Raw genomic sequence first — 23,497 nt, 5'->3', positions numbered from 1 at the left:
ATCGGTATAGGGCTGACAAGGAGATGTCTCAGAAATCACAAAATTGTTTACATGGGTTCAGAAATACTGTGAGTGAGATAACACACTTGTGATTGGCAAACCAACATTGGCTTAGATGGGTATGGCTATCTGAAACTTCTTAAAGATTTATTATAAATGCATGGAAAATCATTAAAAAAATTACAATGTATCTGGGTATTCAAATTGTCCCTAACTGACCTACCCATTTCTATTTCATTTTGTCAGTTTCACATGTACCTTATGTGACCGTTATTTTTATTTACACTATTTCTGTGTGCTTTGGGGAAACAACGGAATAAAATACTCATAAACCCTAATGTTAGTGAATACCAGTGTAGGCAGGACTGCAAAACACACAGACATTGCCCTGATTAAACAATATACACAGACCATCTTATCAAGATGATTACACCGACTACCAAACACACTGCTATGGGTCTAGAATTTCATTACCAATACATTCCGCCAGGCTTCTGTGACAATTATTTTTACTTCAGAAGATTAATCTGCTTGGTAACAGTGCCGACTATCATTTCATATCAGTCAGCAGTCGGGGCATTGCCCTGCCTGATCAAACCACTGACTCATCAAAACCCAGCAGTACATGCAGGGGATAATTGTACAGTTCATCTTCCTCTTCAAGAGAAGGGCTTTTTCATTTTTATTTGACATCTGTGACTTGTTGATATCGCTTTCTGAATCCAAATTTTCATATTAAGTACATCAAAATACAGAATGGTCAGAAATGGTCAGAAACGAAGCTGATTGCTACTTTTGTATTTTTTTCGGTACATTTTATATCACCGTACATTTGCAGAACAACAATCCTATTTTGACTATGATTTGTCTAAATAAAACCAGAAATAATGAAAAAATGCTGTGATAAAAACTGACGACCATAACAACTACATGTAAAGAATAGCTAAAATACGACTGTTGTGGAAATATCATGATTTGCATAATCATAATTGAGTGGTATTTTATGGTTCTTTACATCATGTTAAAGTCACACAGCTGACATAACAGGTCAATGACCTCCATTACAGATGTTGTTTTATGACTTCCTGTCAGATAACACCAACCATAAATGTATTTCACTTTTCAGAACCCCTGGCTCCTGCCAATCATCAGTCTTTATATTTGCATAGTTCAAAGGTCGTTCACTTCGTGGCTGACAGACCTTACATGAGTGGACACACACACACACACATGCACACACCAGTGACTTACCTAATTTGACAGTGCCATTGTCTGTAAGTAAAATGTTACCAGCCTTGACGTCTCTGTGGATTCTGTTGTTGGCATGAAGGTAGGAGAGGCCTTTCAGTGCGTCATAGCTGATGGCTGAGATCTCCACTTCCTCCAGTGGCTTTTTGTGAACTGTAACAGGGGAATGAACAAGACGATTTCATTTTTTAAACTGAATCAATATCACATCAATGAAGAGACATGTCAGATTGGACTTTGTTATAGAACCATCTGAAGAGGTTTCTGATAATATGTTTTTAGAATCACAAGGACTCAATTTGTACAAAGAAAACAAGAAACGTTTGCTTGATGACAAAAGATTACTTGTCTATTATTTTACTACTCATATCACAGTTATCTTATGTCCTTGTTCAAATGTTCATTGCTACAATATATTTGTTTTTTCTACAGTTATGATATTGTTTTCTTTTTCCAACCACACCTGAGCAAAGCCATTCAAATTTACTGCATGAGACTTCTGATAAATTAGCCATACAAGATAACCATGGGAGCATTCAAGATGTGTCTGGAAACTGGGTACGTAAATGCAATTACTGACACGTTAAAAGTTTGGCACCGCAATCGTGGTCATGCTGTCTCAGGTGACTTTACCGATATGGAGGCAAGTCCACAGAGACCTGAACCGTGTAATATGGAAGTCGCCTGACAGAAGTGGAAACTACTATATGAGATCATATTGGCGGCTTGAGAAACACCAGCACTGCTTGAAGGTTCACACCCAGTGCTAGTGATGGATAGATTAATATTCAAATAGTTGACACAAGTTATAAAAGCAGGGTTTGCTAACACTAGTCTGTATCACAAGCAAGAAACATCAGGCTCTGAGGGAGGTATCAGATTCACTATACAAATACACTACTGGGTATTACATATGCCATCCACCGATGACAATCTCTAATTTCCTTTACATTTTGTAATCATGCATGCAGAGCACACAGACAGGGCAGCTTTAAACCTTAAAACAACTTCCTGGGAGTATCCTTTCAACCACTGTACATTGGTTGAGTCTGATTGTATATCCATGTCATGGTTGGGCCTATATACTGAAAGTAGGGGTGGCAGGCTCCCACCCTCACATAAACTTTACAATGATATCGTGACTTACCTTCAATGATGTCAGAGGCTGAACCAATGCAATACTCCATGGCAAGCTGCCAATAGAAATCATTGCCATTTATGAGAAATTATATGAAAACGTGTTGCCTGCAGTGTTGTTTATGGTGTTTGCATTTCATATGATCATTTCTCAATTTTATTATATACAAAATACATAATTAATCACACTGTCTCATCAGCAGTAGTACACAACTTTTATATGAACCATTCTCATCTCCACTAATAATAGGGGAAATTACAATAACCTGGTAGTGTCAATGTCAACAAACAAGACAGAATCAGACTTTACAATTGTATTGTTAGAACAGCAATGCAACTCGGCAATTTGCACTGAGCAGAACACCTGAACCCATTTTACATTGACCAGGTTTCTCTACAAGAGGCTATTTAGGGGTGCGCCACCCCTCTGTTGTTTGAGCAAATTATTGATATGTTACAAAGAAACATTTAGCCAACAAAAGAATATGCAAATTATGTATTGTTATGTAAATTGCTGTGCCTCTATTTTTTCCAAGCTGTGGAGAACATATTCGCTTTCACAGGAAACTCCCCTAAAATCACACAGTGAAACAAGATGTGACAGTTTCAAGTGTAATATTCATATCAATTTTATGGATTGATACAACACGTGGAGAAATACAGCAGTTTCATGTAGCTTACCCAGGCTGTGTGTTCTCGCAGATAACACCCTTTGTATTCTATGCAGTGGGTGTGTCTCAGCTGACTGAGAAACTTGACTTCTTTGATAATGTCTTGCCATTTCTGCAAAGAAAGGGGGAAAAGTAACCAACTGTGAGCAACTATGAATACACTCTCAAACTGTCAGGAGATCGTACTATTTGACTGTTAAAAGGATCAATGCAACTTTTACACTGTAAGAACTGTTATTTATATCTTAAATCTAACTTGACTATGCTGAAATGTTGAGCTGACCCGCAGCTCTCTGGTGAGGTTATCTGCAAACAATACTTTTCACCATATTTCATTGATAGGTCAATCATTCTGTGAATGTTGTAATATTGCAAATACTACGAGCAATGGTATCATATCGTCCAACGAGCTACGGGTCAGCTCAAAATTTCAAGTGAAAAACTAATGCTCCCAGGTTATTACTGTATTAATTAATTAACTATCCAAAGCTGAGAGCCAAATGTTCCTGCATTTTTTTGTTGCATTCTAGATATTACATATTATTATTATTATTATTATAAAACATCTTTATTCAGGGTATCTCAATAAGCCTAGCAAACTAGATTGGTCGGCTTCTTTCCATTGAGGCCCTCACACAATAAAAACAACATACACTACTTCTGTTTAACCAAGACATGAATGAGAAGGCATTTCACACAAGGGCTAGGACTAGGGCTCTGTCAATTGATATTGCAGCATATTATCACTGATGTACTGAGTAGTGCTGATATTCTATAACATTGTAATGAATGAAAAGAAAATCATAAATCATGCATAATCATAAATAACATTCATCACAAAGGTTCATTATGATATACCAAACAGGAAACAATCAACTCATGATTTGACAGCCTGGTTGTATTGTTCAAAAAGAAATTCAAGTTCAATAATCTGATGGTGCCCCTCTTGAACATGACTTTGAAAGCTGAACCACCAATGGGTATGCAAATTACCCTTGATGTGAAGACACAACAAAGCAAACCTTTTTCAGTATTACTACTGGCCATCTAGTCTGAAATAATTTCTAGCCGATATATCATGGCACGGGGATACATGTTAATCTATGACAAACAGGGCATACATGTAGCCTAGACAGACACCTACAGTGCCACCAGACAACTTCAGTACCACCAGACCAGGACACAGACAGGCAACTTAAGTACCACCAGACAACAACAGTATGTACATGTATAGTATATGTACAGATGTACATGTATAGTACATGAGCGGTACAAGAGCTAAATACATTGATAAAAGTTTGCCATCCACATGAACTGTACCATGTTGTTGTGTAAATATCGGTTTCTGTGCCACATGTACTTTGTAAATGTATGTTCTGTGTCCACATTTTATTCAAGAAAAGAAAATTCTAATTCCTCATCAGTCATGGTAGGTTACATGTAACAATAGTTAATGGCTCGCATTAGCAGTGACATGTTCATTGATTAATAACGGCATGGACAGTGGAAGGGAGAGCAGGAAATGATGTCAATTTTAAAGCACTTTCACAGGGACTCAATTAGGCTATGGCCTCTCGGCACAAAAAAGTAACCCCTTTAGAGACATTTGAATTCCCTGCATATTCCAAAAATGGAGACATTTATTGATTAAGTGCCAAAACTGACACACGTAGACATTGTAATGGCACACCAGAAATCTAACGATAATGAAACAATCACCATATACTGAGTGCTGTGACTGATTCATTGCATGGACCAAAGCGATATCTTTTTTGACATCAACAGAGTTTCTTGGCAATTTAAGTCATATCAGAGATGAGCAAACCACGCAGTTCTCACAGATCTCCAATATTTGAGAGGTCTCGGATCACTGGATGCGGTATTTTATCAACCATCATGGCCAAAGTGTGCGATGACAAAACATTACATCCACGTGAATAAATGTACATGTATGTAGACTGTGTCCTTGAAGGTCAGATCAGCTAGTGGGACAAATGCATTTATTCACACCGAATAATTCAATGACTATATACCATCCATACGCGCTGAGTAGTATTGCTTCATCCTTCCATAAATTGATATTGGTCAGTAATACCCAGGCATGATGCTACTACCATGTTAATGTTACATAACACCAACAACATCAAAAGTGAATTACAATTAATGCTTGTCTAGTGAAATGTAAACTGGCATACCTGTAGCTAGCAATTCTAATGCTACATGCAAATTTGTGAGTGCAACCTGTTTATTTTGTTCATATTCTTAAAGAACAATTTCAATTTTGATTTGGTATGAGAATATAGGAAAAGCCTAATAATATCAGGCTAGACGCTGTGATGGTTATACACATGTAACAATCACTAAACCATGTCTTGTTTCTTGTTTCTTGGACCTGTTGAAAAACATTGCAAATTGGAAGTACCTCTCTTTGCTGATGATCTGGACAACTTCCTCAACTTGTGACCCAGAAGAGCACACGACTGTGTTATTTCAATGGTAGATTTCAATGAGAGGAAATACATCTCATCTGATCATGTGGACAGTTCTGATGAGCCGTCTGTCTACTCTGCACACATACAATTTGTTGAATTGTTGAACATGACGTATACAGTCCGGCTGCACCAAGACACAGCAGGTGCTGCAGTAAATTTCTGCATCTTTACAGAACTGTACACAATCTCTTTCCTCCAGACACATTTGCTCTTCATAATAAAAAAATAAAAGTATACCAAATGCACAGGCCAATGACTGGTCATTTTCAGGCTTGACTTCTTGTAACCCTACGACCCACTTCCTGTGGCCTGTCTTGGCAATAAAACAATTTTCTTGTTTTTCGTATTCTGATGAGTGGTTTCACATAAAAGTTGCTGTAAACTGGGAAATGCATTTTATGATGTGCAAAAGGTTGACTATTGACCCTGTGAGTTCTGCTGCTTCACAAAGATAAACCTTCCTGTATTGTGGTACATGTATACAAGTATTTGATATGTGATGTAGCTTAACCTGTTTACTGTAAATGTAACGATAGATGTATTTTATATTTTTTTGTCATTCATTTACTGACCTTGTTATCTACCATCACATCTATCTTCCCACCTAATTAATTATCAACATATCCATTCATTCAATGAAATGAATTTATTTTTTTATGCCACTGGGATGGAGCAGCTGGCTTACAGCAATCTATTGAAATACTTGAATTTTTGCTTTCATTTCTTTAACCAACAAATTTTGGTACCGCTATTGTGTACCTCATGGCAAAATTTGACCACTGTACTAAGAAATAGGATTAACAGTTTATATGAACTCATCTAGTCCTATTACAGGATTTGAATCTGTGAAACCAATCCGATAAAAATACCAGGATAAGATAAAACAATGGAAAATGACCAAGCCAAGAAATCTCATGCAGCAATTTGTTGAAATAGGGTTTCTCTATGATTCTTAAAAGTGTGATTTCTAAAATTGGCATTTGGAAAGGTACGTGCCACATTTTACAAGCAAGTGCACTTCACTGTTTACCCCTAATAATGATCTGCATGTATGGAGAAAAATTCAAAGACATGCTATTATATAAATTATAATGTACCACAAGTGAAACACACAATGATGAAATCCATCACAGCTGAAACATAACACTAAACCAGCGAATGTCAATTGCTACTAGCAGCAGCCTCAATCAGCTGATTGAGGTCGGTGTATACCTAAAGCACTCTCTGACATCAAAAATATGACATGAATGATAGCTATGCCTGGGGACAAACATAGCGAGTTTACATACCCAAACATATTGGTTTTCCACAGATTAACAAACTGACAAAGTAGCCTACTATTTGAGATAAGAGTTACGCCTTCTTAAAAACGATGAATGTCAATGGTAAACACAGGACTACATATGCAACAGACCACTGAAATGAGCATACATAGTGAATGGTGAAAGAGTTGTACATTGCCTACTACATTAATTGCCTTGAATTTGCAAGTAAACGTAATGGACAAAATGTGCGGTATTGTAACTGTCTTTGAATGTCATATGACACTGGCATGAAAATTGACACAAAATATGAGATGATCTCATACTAACGTTGCATAATCAATTATCTCACTGAAAGTGAAATGCACGCATTAAATGTGCATATTTGCAATGAAGCTGAACATGCCACCTGGGCCACAGAAATGAACATGATGACCTACTGATCAGGTCACATGCCTTTCTGTCACCGTGTTTTTATTTCTGCCGTCAGCAATAACATGACAAGCACAAAACAAAAACACCAAACAAGGCGTCGAATACATAGCCTACTTTATGCTCCATTAAAAGGTTATGTTATGGACGTGTTGTATTGTATTCTACATGTATGCACTCTTTCTTTATTGTGCTGACAGCCAGGGTACCCTTTGACTTCTGAATTTTTTCAGTCAATTTAGGATTTTTCTGGTGATTTCTTTGTTTCAGCCCTACACTAGTACTATTCTGTCCAGTTCATGTGTCACCATCAGGTCAAGTAGGTTACAACTAAAGTATAACATGACCAATATCTTACATTTTACAAGAAATTAAACATGTGAACTTGGTTTTTACAGACTAGCGCTGCCATAACATACCAGGCAAAGCGGGTGAAAATATGTATGGTTTTGACTGAATACCCCCTTTTACTGACTTGGCAGATTGGGAAGTGATACCGTCTGACAGGACAAGGGTTACAGGCGATATGTTAAATTTTGTGGCGTAAAAGACACGAATTTTGAGTCAGCAGCACACTGATTCAGCTAAGAAGGCGTAGTCGCACTGTAACTGGAAATGATTGCGTTGGACACTACGTCTTATATCATGTGAGAGTCTACTCTAAGTGCGTCACAGAAATGGACACCGCGTAATAATAGCCATATATCAATATCTGTGTTCTATGTACAATGACTTGACAACTCGTGGCAGTAACGCCCAACAATTAAACAGTGCAAAAGAACAATATACACAGTGCACTTCCTGTCATGTCACACAGCTGATACTGATGCAATAGACATACATGTAACTTGGTATGTTGTAAGCTATATGCTTTGTCTTGTGTGACTGTATCTTTGAAAATATAGGGACATAATATCGTGCTTCACGAGTTTTATTTACCGGTACAATCATGTGAGATTTTAGGACTCAGAAACCAGAAAAATAGAATCTGCTATCCATATTTAAGTGTCACTGAAATGCACACACTCGATGTCATTGTGTAGTAACACCCAATGATTACACAGTGCCCGAGATATGTACATGTACACAGCAATACCAAACATCATGTACATTGCCCTACTTCCTATAATATTTCCCATAATATTTCCCCGTAATGCCTCTATATGACTCCTGTACTGTACAATATTTCCCTATAATGCCCCTATATGACTCCTGTACTGTACTTCACCGGTAATAATATTCCCTATATCCGCCCTGCCCATCGAATCTACCCATACAAATACACTAGTGCAATGGTCCTCTAGTCTGAACAGTGTCAACAGGAAACATCAAGACTAATAACAAAAGCTGACTACAGCAAAAGCCGAGTGTCTGGGGGTGAACCCACTTAACCTCGGTGTACATGACACAAGGAGGTCAGCCGGGTCATCTCAGGACGAGAGGCGATAAGATGGTATCATGAGATGAGCTGATCGGATTCCTGGCACGCTGTTGAAACGTAATTGACTGCGAATACATCTACCCGTACTCACCTCATGGGATTGTTTGCCGTTATAGGACATCTTCTTGATGGCCACTATCTCATTAGTTTTGGTGTTTCTTGCCTGCAAAGATCACAAAAAGCAAAATTGAGGATCAGAATAGCCCAAAACAACATAAAACTCTATATATCATATCACAAGCTAGCAGCCGGATTTTATTATATCAAGTATGGAGGAGATATTAAAAGAGCCTTTGAAACAAGTTTTGATTTCATTGATAAACACAGGTCTGCAGTGTGTGCAGTCTTTGAATGTATTTAGGCAGGTCTTGGCAAATCCAATTTAGGTCTGCATGCCCTCTGGGTATGATGCTGAGATATTCAACTGTGAAACCGCTTGCATTCACGGCCGTTCTGTCAGCTTTCACTGTCTGGTAAAGCCCAAGGGACCGGGCTTTTGTGAGAGAATCCATTCCATGTAAATTTGTTGCCGGGGTTCATGAAGGTGAATATATTAATTAGTAATGGAAAATGTTCTTTGAGGCCTACCACAATCTTACAGACATTCATGTGTGTATTCTTTATGTAAAAGGTTTGCTCATTTCTGATAGGCTTACAGCAAAAAGGAACATATGCATAAGCATGTGTTTGCATATATACATACATATACATGTATGTCAGTTTCTCTGTTATCTGTGAAAACATCACATCAAATGAACACAGATTATCTCTGGCAACTGTACACGTAGGACTCACACTTTCTAATCCATGATGATGCATAATGCAAATGCATCGTGATACAGTACACGCATAATGAAATAAAATCTCTAAACAATTTCAGCATCACGGATCTTTACATGCTTTTTTTCAGTCTGTTCCTTATACTTTTCAATGATAAGTTTGGTTCTCCTTTCGCACCGGTATATGTTGGGACGGTTAGATTTTACAGAAAACCTACACTGCAATTGGTCCAGGAAACAGCTACTGCTCATAATACACCAGTACATCTGTACAAATCCCTCTGTACACGTTTGTACATACGATGTACTGTATCTGTAGAAATGATAGCTAATATTGACAGTTGTTTGGATGTATGCCTACATGAAGTATACATGTAGTAGTATGTAAAGTTGTAGGGTCATTCTGACACGAATATTTTATTTCAAGTCACTGAGCTGCATCATGTACGCTGATCTCTCTACATGTTAGGCCTGTTTGAATTTGTGTCAGAGAAACTTGTATCCTCGTCACTTGCAGACATTTTGGATGCTCGCCAATCTGATCAAAGTCCATACAATTGTACATGTGCACATGGTATGCCTGAACACATGGCCACATCTGCTGCTACAGTTCAACCTCATGGGTTTTTAAACCGCTTGTGTTGTCAAATTTTGGGTTTTTTTTTCATAGTTTCAAATTCTTTGATTAAAATCACAATAAACGCAATTGATCTTGATACAATGCGTTCTCATCTACTTTAAGTCTTAAAATTCATTTCGCCTTGAGGTGACCTCTAAAGTTACTGTACCGACGCTCTAAATGATAAATTCAAGATGTACCTGCCAGTTCTGATGGTACCAATCCACACTAGAGCACAATGACATAACATTAAGGCCATGGATGGATAATTTTGTCACAGTATATACATGTAAGGCTATCTCGATCAATTATCAGATGATGAGCCAAGGCTGAGTATTTACACAAGTACGCCGTATACGACCCCACGCTACATCATTACATAGTGCGGTTCACACAGCAGACATCACGACAAATACCAGTGAGTGTCCTCACCCTTGACCTTACACAGATGCAAATTACTTTTGCTGACGATGAATAATTCATGAGTATGCTGTCTGGATAATAACCAATGGCTGTGCTGGGGGGCAACGAACTTGTACATGTTGTTCCTTTCCAAATGTGTCTTCAATCACAATTATTAGCTCAGTTTGGAATTACAGTGCAGTAAAAGACCATTGTTTCATGCTTGTATTATCTCAAGTAGACATGTAAGTGCCTATTATGTTCACGTAAAATGTTTCCAGTGGCGAGACAATTACACTTTCTACCACTTTTGAAAAAATGTTTTCCATTTTTAAGGAAAGTGAGTGAAGTTTGATATCCCAAAATTTAAATTGAATTTGATTTGTACAGCATTGGGGGTATAATAGAGCTTTGTTGAATTTAGCAATCAACATCTTATTTTTCCTTAACAAAAATACCTTTTTACGACATACTTATACATGTATGACATTAAGAAACAAAAACTGAAAATTTATTTAATCACTTATTTACTTCTCTATTTATTTATTAATTTATTTATTGTTTCATTCATTTGTTTATTCAAAAATTCATTTGTCACACAAAGCTAAATTCATCTTCAGTCATTGTGTGCACTGTTGAGTGAATTAATTAAATAAGCTCAACAGAGATAGTGCATAATGTACAGCTAGTCACTTTATAAACAGTATGAGATTCTCTTCTGAAATAATTTTCAACACGCTACAGAATACCATTACAAATGTGACCACTGTCTAGCCATCTCTGACATATTGGCAGCCCTACATGTGTAAGTCAGAGAGACATCCAGGAAACTGTCGATCATTTCACTCCTAAATCAAAATCAAAAATGTAAGGAGAATAACTAGAGAAAAAAAAATTGAGGGACATTAGAAATGGCTGTGGATGAGTAGCTATGAATTTGGGATTTGAGCAGCTTGACATGTGGTGGCTGCGTTATTTGATCAAAGATGCACAACACATCCACTTGTGCCGTCAATCTACATTTTCTGACAAAAGGTACGGGCCATTAGAACGGAACATGTGCTGCCTAACTGAATAATGAACTGCAAAAATTGCTGGGCACTTGCCTTGATGGCTTAGATTTCTAACTGGGCCTTTTTTCCTTGAAATCAGCAATGTAAGAAAAGGGTTGTCGGAAATGGAAATTCCTGTATCTTGTTACATTTTTTCCTGTACGATATTACATGAATATAGATCATGCAAGCAGTTGAAGCTAGTATTAGGATAGGTATTTCAGCAAATACAAAACTCTGCATATAGCGTGGCATTTGATACATTTTTCCTGCTGTAAGCTTGGAAGCTATCCATATCAAAATTATTGAAGTGCCATTTTTCCATAAGAAAATTATATTATTTGACTTTCAAAAAAATTATATATATATTTGTAAGTATAATGACAATTTGGCAAATGCTTTAGACAACTCTGATAACAGTGTCAGTGTTTGACAGTGATATATTTGTTTATGGAAACTTTGTACATCATCTTCAAAGCAGGGATTGATGCACTGTCTGATACAATAAAGAGGCTGATGTTGTGGTTTTTGGGTTGAGGTTACGCACTGGAGAACAGAAAAAACATACAACAAACTGTGGAGGGGTTGCATATTATCAAGTCACAAAAATTATACAAGACACTCTATGCTGCTGTTTCATAATAAAGCCATATAGGATTTGTGAGAACGAAAAATTTCACCATGAAAAACAGGCAAAGACGCTGTTTTCTCAATGTCTTTCCTTCTCAAAATTAACAATGAAATCAAATAATGATAACCATGCTTTGTATGATTGTCAAACCAGCCCCTACCCACCCCTCAGCAAAACCAAATGGAGGTTTACAGGCATTATGACAATCAAAAGAACAGCTGTTATCTCATTTCATTAGCATATTTCAAGTACAAATCACAATTAATGGCATCATTACATTTATTTTAAAACCCAGCTTCATGTTGTTCTTTCTACATACTTTATTTTTAACATGCTTTAGAGTTCAGGCCAATGCAACTGATTTTTCAAAATATACAAAAACACTTCTTATAAATATATCTGGTAGTTAAGCAAACTAACCAGCCATTTGGAATATCAATGCATGCTATAATTTTTTTGTGAAATGATTGATAATGCCACAGATCCAAACCCTAGCCGTATTACATCCATCTGTGTGTATTTCACATTCACTTATTGAGACGTATAAGAACTCAGTGGGCTTTGGCAAAAGATTTTGAACCCTGAGAGAAAACTGTGCACCATGGTACAAAACAAGCACATGTGAAATAGTTAACATTCTTTCATTTGCACAGATCGGCTAGATCATCCCTCTCGCTTGTATTATAATCTACACAAAGCAATATTTTAATAATTGTGACAGAAATGAAAGAGTATTATGAGAAAAAGCTTTCAGGGCTGAGAAGAGCTTATAAAAGTGCCCATTATCGTAAGAGCCGCTAAAGCAGACAGACACGACAGGACTGACCTGGCCAAGTATAGGATAGCACACACATGTAGCAAGGCTTACATTGCTGACATTGTATTGATATAACATTCATGTACAGACAGAAACAGACACTGCAACAAAACGGAATTTGCCTTTTATGCAAATCAGCAAATGTGCGACTACGAAGCATCATTTTCGAGTGAATCACTCGCTGTCTAGACATTATGTGTGCACATTGTTGCTTGTTTTCAATATCAATTTTGTTTTTGTGTGTGGCAATTTCCTCTTTGAAATTCTTGAATTTCTGTATTGACGTGGATGCTAATCTGGTTACTCTACGGTTTCAGACATCCCGGAATTTTTTGTAAACCAGCTTCATATCTCATTGCTGCCATGGACTCCCCGATACATAAATTTAAACACTGAATGTGACAAAATTTGGGTGAAGACGAGCTCAAAGGCCTGTTCACTTTACTTGATATGTTTGGAACGCATAAATATCCATACAGATGTTCACCACTGATGTGACGGCAACAGTAATATGTTTTACTGATTAGATTGTTTCTTACATGTTATGAAATTCTGAGTGTGCAGCTGATTGACGTAAACACTGCACCGTACACATTGCACTGCTAAATATCACCTTATGATTGCAAGAAAGAATAAGTTAAAATTTTACAACCCTTTCCAAGAAAAAGTTTCAGGTCTAATCCTGCTGTGTGTGTTATTATATATATATATTATATATATATATATATATATATATATATATATTATATATATATATATATATATATATATATATATATATATATATATATATATATATATATATATATATATATATATATATATATATATATATATATATATATATATATATATATATATATGAAGGGAGTGACTTATAAATATTTTTACTGGCAAGTTAGGGCTGAAAAATTCAATACCTGCCTGTCAAAACCGAAAAACACAATGAATATATCACAACAGAGAACTAGGCACCCGAAATTGTAATGACTTTACAAGGAAAATTTTATCTACAACATTGCTATCTTTCAAAAATAATTCCTTCACACCACAAAACTGCAACCAGGGGCAGTGATAGTTCTCAATGTGGCCAATTTCGATATACATTCAACAGAGCAACAGAATGCTTGCAAGGTCTTCGCAGCACAACGTTTTATTTTCCCCATATTCCATTACAGTACTCTGCCCTGTGCAGACACTGTAAATACAGAACCGCTGTAATTTGTGAGCCACTTGTGGTAATGAGATCATTTTATGAACGTCAATGAGAAGTTATTTTGTTTTGTAAACGACAAAGCCATATCTGGCATTGCAAGATACCCTACATGTACACTGTAGATTAGCACCACATGTACACGTAATTAAAGTGAGTCACAAAGAAATCAAATTTACGTGCTTTGATTTATAGTTCTCGACTATGGCATAGCAATATGAAATACACCATGCACAGTGGACTGATGTCACAACCAGATATGATGACTTGCATGTGAATACAGCTAGATTTTCTGTCTGCTTACACTGGGCTCTTTCCATGAAAGCTATTGTTGCCTTTAGTGTTATATATTTGTACTGTCTGCACAGCACTGCCTGAGGCTGATTTGCCAGACAACAGAAAGCAAAGAAAAACATTTTATTACTAAAATTGCATACACACAAAGAGAACTTCAGCCTGGATCAAACTTTCATAACTTCATGGCCAGTAAGGGTGCTTATTATTTTTTATTGTATAAATGAATTAAATTTACACACACATGTACCGGGCAGAAGACTGCCTGATTGCAGACGCTCTGCCAGTTCTGTGTAAGATTTCACTTCACCACATCTAAAGAATCCCTCTTTCACTAGCTATTTTCAGCCCCACTTTTCCTACATCATGTCATCGCTGTTTACAAATGCCTGCCACTCAATATCAGGCAGCCCCATGAATTTACTGTTCACATATCTGCACGGAATAGCTCAGTCATAGACAACCCCTGACATCCTGCTCCAACTGTATTTGCCAAAGCTGAGAAAAGTCAACCCGGATGACCTGGATGGCGTACACACAGGACTCAAGGATGACATCATCTTCAAAATTAGCACGCCGTGATCATGGTGGTACCAGCAGGCTTGACTAATACTAGCATGGGCAGGGCCATGATATGAAACAAGTTGAAGGTCACTCAGGACTGAACTTGAAGAAGGATACAGCTATGCAGAAAATGTCTTCACAAAGCAGAATGATCATGTCATCACTGGAGGATAGAGGCAACTCAGAAAGAAACAAACAAATCAACTTCATGGTAAAATCTGCCCGGATACATACATGTACAGATTCCGATTGCCACAGCAATGGGAAACTTAATGACATTATGGTATATCTGACAATTTTCCTGGTTTTATTTTTAGCGGATGTTCAAATACTTTTCTCACCAGCACAAACAGAAAAATATATGTACGTGTCATGCACATGTGCAAGCAATGTAAAGAAGAAAAATAAATTTAATGCATATTCTAATCAACGAGCAACCCTTTTAAAGTCTTGAAAACTCCTCAAGCACAATCTAAACTACTTGACGAACACTTGTAACATATTATGCCACAACAGCATAAACAATAATAGTAAATTTAGACAATTATTAATCTGTCAAACTTATGTCAACAAGCTTCACATACTGACAAGCACAGCTCCAGGGTGGAAATCCAGGCCTTTATATTTAACCAATGAGTGGACACTTCAGCTACTTTCATCAATGTACTACGTTAATGGGCAATCACAGAGGTACAAAATAGACTCAAGAGTTTTGATACCATGGCTATCTTAGTGGTAAAAAATAAACATAGGAGTTCTGTAACCATGGCAATAAAAGAGGAACAAAATAAACCCCAGATTTGTTTTATATTAAGACATATACATGTACCTTTCATGTTTCATTGTCAACTCCTTTACCAAGTCTACAAGATCAAATAGGCAAACTGTCTGTTGTCACAAATTGCAGAGTAAGAGAGAATTCAGACTAGCAATTTTGTACTTTATATAAATTATTGCTAATGCTGTCTACTTCTGCTATATGCAGAAATGTACTTTAATGACCAATTGTATACTTTAATTCTGAATTTGCCTGCATTATGCTGTGAGAATAATACAACTTCAATAACCTTGAATCGACTTATTTATAAACTACCACCAATAAATGACAATTGAGAACTGTACCGTGACACCTTTCTGATAAGCTTTGTAACCACTCTTTACTGTTACCAATAAGAGTTAAAACATCTTAAAATATAAAAGACTAGTAACTTTTGGCAGGCCCAACATTTTCTGAAGGTAAATAGTTCTTTTTATAGCTTATTTGAACAAAAGTGTAGTTCTGACAACATTTTGACATCCATTTAGTACATAATGTACCTGTAACAGAAATTGACTGTTACAATTGTATGGTCATTCTTTCACACAACCAAAGATAGAGGAATTTTAAAACTCCGCGCACATTGCTACTCTTCAAAGAATATGACACAATTTATCAGAATATTTGCCTGCCTGAGGGACAATGAGGTAAATGCTAGCATTTGTCCACAGATTATACACAAATGATACAAAACTTCCACCACCCTCTCAATTCATGTTAACCATTCCAAGGATATATGTTGACTCACACTACAGCAAAAATTGTTACCCAATGCACGTGGAGAATGGTGAATATTGTCACCATGCTCCATAAACAGTACCAATTGAGACGTTACATGATCGAATCTTGTTTACACAAGCAAAGCAAGACAAAAGCAGCAACCATATGAGCTCAGAGTCCCAGACAGGGTAATTCATCAGATGTCGTACACGGCATTGTGGGAGCAACATGCAGAATGGGTCCTGCATAAAAGTAGGTCACCGTAAGTAAACATGCATCTCAAAAAAAAAACAAAAACACTTTATGGGGGTTTTCCTTTCACTGAATGAGAGGGTCTGACATGATAACACAACAGATTCTGTACCACATACACGTACATGTACAGTGTTCATGCGCACCAAGTCATCAGTCATGAACATGTCATCATTACATGTGCTTATCTGAAGTTTCACAATGAATCTGTTAAATTTTTTAACAGTATAAACCACCAGTCCCTGGCACGTTTACCAATTGTTGTAATCTTTAGAAGTTGATGATCATTTGTTCAACAGTGAAAGCATGCTATTAAGATAATCTAAAAATTCCATCTTCTGACCTCTGACCTATCATAACAAAGGCCCTCACATGTCAGTATCGCTATTGCCAATCCTCCAGAATTCATTTTGTACATATCTTAGTTTCTTTACTGGGATGTCTTTCAGTTTTGCTGTGGTTGAAATTCACAGGCCATGGGTGTTGAATGGTTTGACAAGAGTTACTGTTACACAGACTCGAATAATTTAAACTTTTCCTGAGAAATGCTGCTTGTAACTTAGCAGCACACTAGCTGCTAAATTGAATGGGACAACAGCTGTTATAGTTGATATTTTCTTTTGAATGTTTTTGTTTGTGGCGAGTGGGAGTGAATAAATGTTTTCCAGTCTGACTCACTGAACACTGAGCAGACCATTCAACTTCAAGGGACGACACATCACAGTACATGTGAAACAGAAACCGTCTGACAAGTACAATAAAAATACACAGACACTTTCTGTCTCAAAAACCCAATCTTGTCATCCCTCATATTGTAGAACTCGGGTCAAACCATCACCTCACACAATAACAGGGTTGGTTGAGTCTGAGACCCGTGGTGATGAATAATCATTTCATCTTATCGTGATAACTCACGTCCCACTCTGTGACCTTTGACACATGTCAGTAATACCTTCCAGTAAATGTTTCAAACCATACTGCCACTCGATACGACGACAATTTTGTAAATAACACAGACAATCATTTACAGCTCTGATGCAAAAACATTAACGGTATTTAATAGATGATTTGCGGCAAAACAGCAGCAGAATGCAGAACATACAGTACTGCTGGCGACAAATTTGATGACAATACATGTGTACATGTATCTGCCATTTGGACAACCAGAGAATAGCAAAACTAGTCATATTAATTACGCGACAGAAAAAAATTCAATAAATTCAGTAAAATCAAAATCCGGCTTTATAGCTACAAGTACAATGGCTTATTTCACATATACTGTATGCAGTCTGTTTGCTAGCAAACACAGAATGGTGAAATTTAGTTATTCTTCATTTAACACCAAAATGTGGGAACATCATAGTTTTCATCTGATAGCTTGGAATGTACACTGGGAATTAGTGTTCCTAAATATTATAATGTTGTGTACAAGTGGGCAAGCAACCTATGGCTAACAGTAACGAGAAAACAAAAATGTGCAACTCACGTAGTAAACAGCTCCAAAACTTCCATGGCCAATTTCGCGGAGGTCTTCGAAGAGTTTCTCCGGATCATCCTCTGAGAAGAGGGCGTGTATTTCTGGGTCGCGGATGCTGGTAACCCTTGTAGGAAGTGATGGCATGTTGAACACATCAAGTTGACCCCGCAGGTCAAGATTTTCGGGGGGGAAAAAAAGGGAAAAAAACGAACAAAAAACTGAACGACGTCTGCAGCGCGGACTTTGTTAGCTGCAACAACACGCTGCTAACCTGAATTGGTAGTGTGGGTGTTCACATTGAGTGCACTGATGTACTGCTGCGTCAAACGGGTCCTGTGGAGTAAGGAAGACAAGAGTAGATTTCTCAGTACTGGACACAAAATACGGCACACGCATTGATGTCAGAGTCACATGTTTGAAGTGTCATCATGTTGAAGCAGAAAATAACATACAAATATGCACGATATAAAGTGCAGCAATTTGATATCTAAATTCAATTTAAGAAAGACTGGGTCATTACACTTTTTGAGATGTACGTCTGATATCACTCCGTCACTGTACCATCCATGTAATACTCTATCCTACACATATATTGAGTACATTACATCATCTGATACTTCATCAACTTGCTCCGCCAGAAAATCGATCTGACCAAAATTCGAGGTTTTGGGTTTTAGTTAGTTCAAACAAAACTTTTTAAAACTGTATCATGTATATATGGGCTCGCGTATCAATATTTGAGTCCTTGGACACACAGGGAAGAATACTTTCTAAAACAAATACCAAAGCACCAACATCGTAAACATACACCCATCCAAAATGTTTGGAAGCATAGGCATGTATACGGTACATGATACACAACCTGGCCTGCCTGTACTCTTGAATTAAATACGGCACTCTGATTACTGCACTGTTCTATAGAAAAAAGACACAGAAAGTCATCACCTTGTGCATATAGAGCTAAAAACAAATGCACATGGAGAAGCGTGCTCGGAAGAATACGCGCAGTTATCTTTATCTATGCACGTGGTTTTGTTTGTACCATGGTCCGCTAGAAAGCCGTTAGAATTCACATATTGCAATTAATGTACTCCAATGGAAACATTGATTTGCATCGAGGCTTAGGGGTCAACAGGTTATCAAGGTATAAAAAGTAATATAACCGACCCACTGACAACATGCCCTTTCTTGCCAAAAGTCAACTTGTATTATCTAACGGAACTGAAATTGTTTCTTTCATGACAAACATGCTTTTGATATGCCGACTAAAACTTGTTGCACACAGTTCTCTCACTCATTGCCTTTTTTTAGGACATACATAACGTCATATTCTAGTCAATGTTTCTGATTAATTTATCGTTTCTGATCGAAACAAATTTATGTGAAGCTTCTGGAATTATGCTCATGAAATGTGACTCATCATCCTTTCAATCTTTTAGTTCTCAGCTTCAGTTTGCTCGCGACTTAATGAAGTATATTTTACAAAATAACTTCTTTACCCAATCATGAATGAATGATATATACTCTAGAACAGGTACTGTATGAATGGGGGGGGTCAAATGTCAAGCGTATACTGTATGATATTTAACAAGGTGACTACTTCAGCCTCTGATAAGTCTATGGAAGGCAGTTACCGACCCACCAAATCCACATTTTGCCACACTCAGCAAATCATGGACAGGTTTACGTTGGTTGATACCACAACTGTCGTGGAAGTAATACTATTGTGACTAGTATATTGATTTATGGAAACATAACAGTTCCATGCACGATAAATTATTACATTGCTTTGCACAAAGATTAGTTATATGTAACCATCCAAGCTGAACACAAATTTATCTCCAACCAATAACGTTTTTCATATGAAATCATGACAGAACAATTTCACTGAATAAACTCTGGCATTGCAAGACCTGTGTTATATGATCTAATGATATCTTCGACTGTTCTAATGTTTGAACAATTCATTGTATTTTCAAAGAACAACAATATGCACATTACAGTGTACATGTATTTTTCTGGAGGTTGTACCCGTATTTCAAATAAAGATAATCTCTTGGGTCCCTCACAAGTTCACAAGTACTACGTTGAAATGTCGGTAGACAAAAATAGATGTCCCCATCACAGTAAGAGAGTATAAGCAAGATTTAAACAACATGATTTCTGCACTCTACCAGCAAAACCTGTAGTAACCTTTCCACACTGAAATATTACAGTTGACATCAACATATCAAATATGGCATAAACATTATACATGTCATAACTGGTTTCAAGAAAACACTCCACAAAATAGAAGAAAGAGACATCATCACAAGTGTAGTGAAGACTGAACATCATTACCATAACCAACGTACAGACAGCACAGCCATAAATAAAAACAGCAGCTGTTTGTTTTGGAATTAAGGGCTTGGACTTTCTGTAATTCAAAAGGGGAATCCCCCTTCTTTAGAGCTGCTACAATAGTAATGTGTGACAACAAATTCATTGCAGTAGGACATTTTGATCTCTGCTGTAAGCAATTTTGAAAAGAAGAAAGATCTTTACTTGAAATTCCGGTAGTTTATATATTCTACAATTTTAATATTCACTGACCACTACTCCTTGTTGTCCCAAATTCAAATTCAGTCATTATGCATGTTTCAAATTCTTGTTTAAATGCATAACGTTTCTTGCAAATAATGACTGCCTGACAGATGCATGGACATGTAACTCGAAATCATGAGTGAGACAAATCCCGTTTTCGTGCCAATCAAAAGTGACCTCTGGCTCACATTCATACATACTGGTTTCCACATGTGTGAAAGTTATGTAGGTCAGGAGGAAAATCGGGTGCCTGGTCACATGATCCTTAATTTAGTACACGATGCTATTTGAAAACATGTCATCATTAATTTCATAAATACACGACAAACAGGAGAAAGCATGGTGTAGTGCTATCATCTGCTGGAAGACCCTCAAAGATTGTTTGGTATTGCTTTCATTGAAGCCCTTATGGTTCTGAAGGTCGCAAACTGTGTGCCTCGTTGTGATTAAATATCTGATTGATTCTTCGCATTGTTCTCTCCTTTTCCATAGCATCCTAAGTATAGCATAGACCCATAAACATTATAGAGACCAGAAATACCGGACAAATCGGTTTTGGTTTTCATCTTCAATCGGTGTAATGTTTCCTCGATGAGCCGATTTCTCTCTTTTACACACCATCTTTACCCTTCAAAGCCATATGCACTGTCTGGATTCGAAAACAAAGGGCATGTCCGCGTGAACTGGGGCAAAAGGTTGGGCCAAACTACGACCCTCTCTGTGTGCCCCGGAAGGATGGTCAACCACTCCGATGGCCAGTCCCTGAGTAAACATAGTTTCAATGTGACACCACTTCCCGACCGAACTACGTAGACGCATGTATGATGCATAAATTAAATAAAAAATGACTACGGACCTCTTCCCTTGAAGTTGAACAATAATTTGATGGCTCCAGAAAACGGCTGTGTCAACCTCGAGACATTTTTCGCGACAGCACCTCTCCGCGCGTTTAGTTTCCTGCTAGCTTCATTGGTACGTTTAACGTCTGGAAAAGTGGATTAACATCACTGTCCTAACATACTTGCTTGTCTAATTATAAGAAAGAAGGCTAAGTGTAAAGCCAAATGAATGACACAAGTTTCCAGAGCTGGTCGATGACGTGAGACCGAGACGTACATTCGTCTAAAATTCACCCGAATTGGAACGAGGTGGCACGTAAAGCCGAAAAAAGAGCTACAGAGTAATATGTCCTTTGTATGATACTTACGATTTGGAGAAATATTTCCGTGACTGAGCCTAAGAAAATGTTGAAATTCTTCAACTTCACACAACTCCTCCCTTGCTTGAAATTTACGAAACCAATATGGCGGCGGTTCGCGCATGCGCAGTAGGTGTGCATGACAGGAAGTCGGGATGATCCGGATGATTAAAGTTCCGAGCGTGAGGTGAGTGACCAACCTACCTGCCCTCTGAACAAAAGAATATTTTGTCATTTGACGATATCGCAACGATGACAAGAAACAGGATTTTATGGAAACGGATGCACAACTTACAATGGTAGGAACTATTTTTAATGACCATAAAAAGTTTGTTATTTTTTGTTTTTTTTTGTTTTCTTATCCTTTTTGCTGTGATGATCACGATTCAGTGGCGTTTGGTTATGAAAATAACACAGCGCGCGAAAAGTGTCGTCTGCTCTAGCGTTTTGAGTTCGAAACCTTCTATACTTGATTTCATGATTTTCATTATCACATTTTAAGCTTACTTACAAAAAGTTATTTTTGGTGTGGGTTTTTTAAGAATATGTTTTATTCTGTTTTTGTTCCGTTTTTTTCCTCATGGGCGTAATTTCTGAAATTCAAAATATTCGGCGCCCGCACCGGGTTCGGCTGTGTATTATTTTTGAGAGACTCTGTGTCATGTGCCCTATGAATTCTTACATTTCCAGATGATTTTGTGTCTTCTTTACAACGTTCTTTTCGCAACGCTCTTGGGTTCCGAACAATGTTTGAAACTCAAGGACTGCGATTTTGTAATCGTCTTTTTCATTAATTCAATTTTTTTCCGTGGAGCGTCAGTGTTCAAGGTCGCCAAGTCTAGCGTTTTAGTTAGTTTTAGTGCGTTTTCAACACAGCCGCTCTTACAAGGTTTCTGTTGCTTTTACTTTCACCTGATTTTCATACTTTTCCCCCACGTTCTTTGTCCGTCTGTTTGTCACAGTCCAGGACTCTCTGTAGGCCTACATGTCCTTGTCAACAGTATTCAACCGGCTTCATAAAAAAATCGGAAACTTTAAGCAATTAATTTTTAAATTATGCAGATACAAAGTGGGTCAACATTGCATTACGCAAGATATATCGCATATTTAAAGAAAGGCCGCGCTCGTTACAACAAAATCCCTCCATCGGGCGGTGCGGCTCAGTAGGTGGACGCTTTCCATGGACATGCCTTTCTCAAGTAATCTTATGCATCATGGATGCAATAACCACAGGAGGTTGTCTACATGTCCGTCTATAGGGGTGGGTAGGTGCACAGGCGTACGGAATGTTTCCTAGATCGTCGTCGGATGGGAAGTGACGGGCACTGCATGCACCGTGAGGCCGAAGGCCGAACCTCGGTACTGTATAACATGTTGTTATACAGTACCGAGGTTC

At 37.5% G+C, this 23,497-nt stretch overlaps 1 protein-coding gene across 2 annotated transcripts in view; it reads right to left on the bottom strand.

Annotated features, from left to right (window-relative positions):
- LOC139145535 (serine/threonine-protein kinase TAO1-like) overlaps positions 1-22,223 on the bottom strand; it is a 40,455-nt gene extending 18,232 nt beyond the window's left edge. For both annotated transcript variants that reach the window (XM_070716764.1, XM_070716765.1), the window contains exons 1-6: positions 22,111-22,223; positions 18,330-18,653; positions 8,775-8,846; positions 3,067-3,168; positions 2,396-2,441; positions 1,252-1,401 (exon numbers count right to left, since the gene is read on the bottom strand). In XM_070716764.1, coding sequence (XP_070572865.1) covers positions 1,252-1,401; positions 2,396-2,441; positions 3,067-3,168; positions 8,775-8,846; positions 18,330-18,464 — 505 coding nt within the window. In that variant the 5' untranslated portion in view covers positions 18,465-18,653; positions 22,111-22,223. The remainder of the gene's footprint in view (positions 1-1,251; positions 1,402-2,395; positions 2,442-3,066; positions 3,169-8,774; positions 8,847-18,329; positions 18,654-22,110) is intronic.
- Between the last annotated feature and the right edge of the window lie 1,274 nt (positions 22,224-23,497).

Source organism: Ptychodera flava, chromosome 12 (genome assembly GCF_041260155.1).
Source record: "Ptychodera flava strain L36383 chromosome 12, AS_Pfla_20210202, whole genome shotgun sequence".
Classification (NCBI taxonomy): Eukaryota; Metazoa; Hemichordata; class Enteropneusta; family Ptychoderidae; genus Ptychodera; species Ptychodera flava.
Note: the sequence above shows the minus strand (reverse complement) of the source record. Positions and strands in the feature narration are given on the sequence as shown.